The 3,669-nt window shown below is 37.8% G+C and overlaps 1 protein-coding gene across 1 annotated transcript; it reads right to left on the bottom strand.

Annotated features, from left to right (window-relative positions):
- Positions 1–809: 809 nt before the first annotated feature.
- LOC110298968 (olfactory receptor 2AG1-like) lies at positions 810–1,760 on the bottom strand. Its single transcript, XM_021168518.2, has one exon. The coding sequence runs from the start codon at positions 1,758–1,760 to the stop codon at positions 810–812; it is 951 nt and encodes a 316-aa protein (XP_021024177.1).
- Between the last annotated feature and the right edge of the window lie 1,909 nt (positions 1,761–3,669).

The raw sequence follows: 3,669 nt of genomic DNA, 5'->3' as shown, positions 1-3,669 counted from the left end.
AGATATAATGACCACTAATAAGGGCTGAGATGTGTTCATGGAAAAATGGAAAATCATGGTTTTATTTTCCTGTTAACGTTTTATTATTTACAAGATAAATCTATAAATGCTTGGTATACTGACCATCAGCACAAATAGTAAAACAGTATAAACACACATACAATCTAAGCCCTGGCATCCATCAGACCATCTAGCAAGCTTGATGCTTACAGAGAGAGATGGGTAAGCATGATGCAAACCTATGGCAGCTAAACACTGGGTAAAGCATGATGCAAACCTATGGCAGCTGAACACTGGGCAAAGCTGTCACTGTATATAAAATATTTCAGCAAATTTGTTTTAACACATGCAGTACCATAGTAAACATCAAAGTTATTTTTAAGTTTAAATAATTTAATTAAACAAGTATTTTTAATAAAAACGACTGTATAATTCTTATGAATCTTCTCACGTTTATATGTTAGCTTCCTATTAGAAACCATTTTCTCTGGTTGTGCACCTAATATGATTTAAAGACTATGGGTTATATTGGGTGGTAATATCTTCGATCCTCATGACAATGTAAATTAATTGGAAAATAGAAATGGATTTTAACAATAAAGAAGAGTGATTTTATACCTGAATGAATCTTATTCTATGAAATACCTCAGGAAGACAACATGCAAACAGCTTTTACAAATGTACTTTTGGTTCCAGAGTTCACTATCAAAAGATACATTTTTATTCTCTTGGTTTTGTGATAAATATTTCAAATAAAAAGTTTCTGACTTTGAAAGGATATGTGTATAAAAGACAGCTATTAATAATACCTAGAAGTTAGGGTGTGTTGACAACAACCGTTTTCCTAGGACTCTCTTCAAAGCCCCGCTGACCTCTTTATTTCTTAAACTGTAGATTAGAGGATTCAGAGCTGGCGTTACAATTGTGTACAAAAAAGAGAGGATATTTTCTTGTTTGGAACTGTGGTAGGAACTAGGCAGGATGTACATGACTGTGAGAGGCCCATAGTACATCCCAACCACAGTCAGGTGGGAAGAGCAGGTAACAAGGGCTTTCTTTCTGCCCTCGTTTGAGGGCATTTTGAGCACAGTGAACAGAATTAGTGAGTAGGAGGCCAGTATGGCAGCAAGAGGAGGGATGAGCAAGGTCACACCCATCAAATAAACCATGAGTTGATATCTGGAGGTGTCTGCACAGGCCAGCTTCAGCAATGGAGGGATCTCACAGAAAAGGTGTCTAATCTGCCGGGATTTGCAGAAGGGATACTGCATAGTGTAGATGGTATATCCCAGGGCACTCAGAGACGCTGGAATCCAGGAGATGGCCACCATAAGCCAGCAGATGCTTGGCCTCATGAAGATCATGTAGTTCAATGGATGACAAATGGCCACATACCTGTCATAAGCCATGAAAGCCAGAAGGAGGTCCTCTGCACTACCCAGTGCCAGTTCCAAGAACATCTGAAGGGCACAACCACCAAAGGTGATGGTGTTGTCTTTGAGCAGAAAGTCCATGACAGCTTTGGGACTGATAACTGAGGTGAGAAGAAGGTCCATGAGAGATAGCTGCTCAAGCAAGAGGTACATGGGAACATGGAGGTAAATATCCATTGTGATGACCAGAATCAGCATTCCATTGCTGATCAGTGCCAACATGTACAGGGCAGCAATTGTAGCACAGAGCAGCTCAGGAGAGCCACTACCATCCAGAATCCCCACCAAGATGAAGCCACTTCCTAAGGTGGAGTTCCAGGGCTCCATTAGGTGTGTTCCCTTTAGTTGCCTAGAAACAGTTGATTCAGTTTAGTTTTGCTACTATGGACCTAGTTTTGTAAAACTGGAGGCCTCTGAGGGTATGCAATATAGCCATCAAAAGATAATATTTTCTTCCTACTAAATAGCTAAGCTCCTTGGTTTCCAAATTTCTAGTTTTTAATTCCATCTTGATAAAAGTTTTGTCTATGCATAGAAGAGGTATATAGTAATACCTAAACACCATGATATCCCTTTATAAAATACTGATCAGATCATTAAACTTGCAGAAATGTATTTTCCAGAAAGGTTAAATTATCTTTTGTGTTAAGTTTAAAGAAATATTCTGATATTCATGTCCTTTAATATTATATTCGGCTAATGGTTTAAATACTCTAATTAGTATTTTGAAAGTGTGTTTAAGTATGTATTTCCAAGGTGGTTCAGAGATGTGCTTTCTATAAATTATTTTCACAAGTTTTCCCACATTCCTTTTTTTTTTTTTTTGGTATGTTCTTAAATGGGATATTTCTGTGTATCCAAGAGTCACATCATTTAATAGTGCTCTTGTCTGGATCTTCTGAGTGCTGGGATTTCAAGCATGCATCAAACTGCTCATGTCTTCTACATTTCATAATCCAACATGATTATAGTGAATCTATTAAAAGAAGACAAATCTGCTTACCTTAGTTATCTCTGTTGGTCAGCCCCACCTTCTTGACAGGTCTTGAGAGGAATATTATGAGTCAGAAACTAGACTACAGTAATGAGAAAAAGTATTGCTCTTAGACTTAAACCTTTATGATCAATACAAACATATTTGTTTGTTTTACCATGTTAGGATTCAATGAGTACATGGAATTATACAGAATTACAACACATGGATCCTTTCACAGAAACAAGAGTCTTCTTGTTGGTGAAATGGTGAAAGTAACTATGGAACAGCTAGTTGTTGTTGTATTTAGGCCCAATAATCTCAGCTCAATATTGCCTTTAGCTTACTTTACCCTCTGCGAGTATGAACCCCATCCAGTAGATAGAACGGGTGCACAGATGGGGAAAAAAATCAAGCTTTTTCTGGAAAGCTCTGTTGATGCATGTTTCCCAAACTCATAGAGAAGGTAACAAGGAGCAGGTGTCTGAGACTGACAGTTGTCAATGCTGTATATCATGTGTTGGAGTTGGTGAAGCCAACTCCAAGTGTAGAGTGAAATATGTGAAAATGAACTATTCTTTCATAGCTCGTGTAGCCACATCATGGCATATATATCTATATATGTATATCTACACACACACACACACACACACACACACACACACGTATGTGTGTGTCAATATGTATACTGACATCTCATTAGCTTCCATTGTCTTCACCTTAAGAGGTAAAGTTATGAAAACATGGCATAAGTGTCAATTCATGAAATCCTTTTAGGGAATTCATAACTTTCTAATATTTATTATCAGGAACTGTGTTGTCTATAGACTCTGGAAACAAGTATTGACAGTCCTATTAGGAAGAAAGTACACATATCTAGATTCTAACAAAGACTTTAATCCTTCACAATCCTGCCTTTTTAGCATTCAAAAAACTCTGAGAGTTTGGAAGATCGATGGAGCCCAAAGTACTAGGGAATCAACATGTCAGTTCTCATTAAAAGAGAGATAAATTTCTTACCTCTGGTCCTGAGAAGCCTAGCTATCTTACCACCTGTAGATTCCTTTGGGCTGATTGAACACTGAGAATGATCCAGTGCACCCAGGAAGGTAAGGCTTAGTTAACTTTATAACTGATTTGTCTGTTAAGTTGCTAAAGTATCAGGAGTCCATTGCTGCCAGGTGTCAGGACTGTTCCATTCTATCCTTGAATCTATAGATGTTTATTGGAGAAGGAAGTAAGGAAAGCTAGGCAACAGTCTAG

This window comes from Mus caroli, unplaced genomic scaffold (genome assembly GCF_978045245.1).
Source record: "Mus caroli unplaced genomic scaffold, Mus_caroli_1 scaffold_8, whole genome shotgun sequence".
NCBI lineage: Eukaryota > Metazoa > Chordata > Mammalia > Rodentia > Muridae > Mus > Mus caroli.
This window is presented reverse-complemented; position numbering and strand designations above follow the sequence as displayed.

What these genes read in the sequence shown, in the direction of transcription:
- LOC110298968 (XM_021168518.2), bottom strand. Translation starts at nt 1,760, where the DNA reads ATGGAGCCCTGGAACTCCACCTTAGGAAGTGGCTTCATCTTGGTGGGG.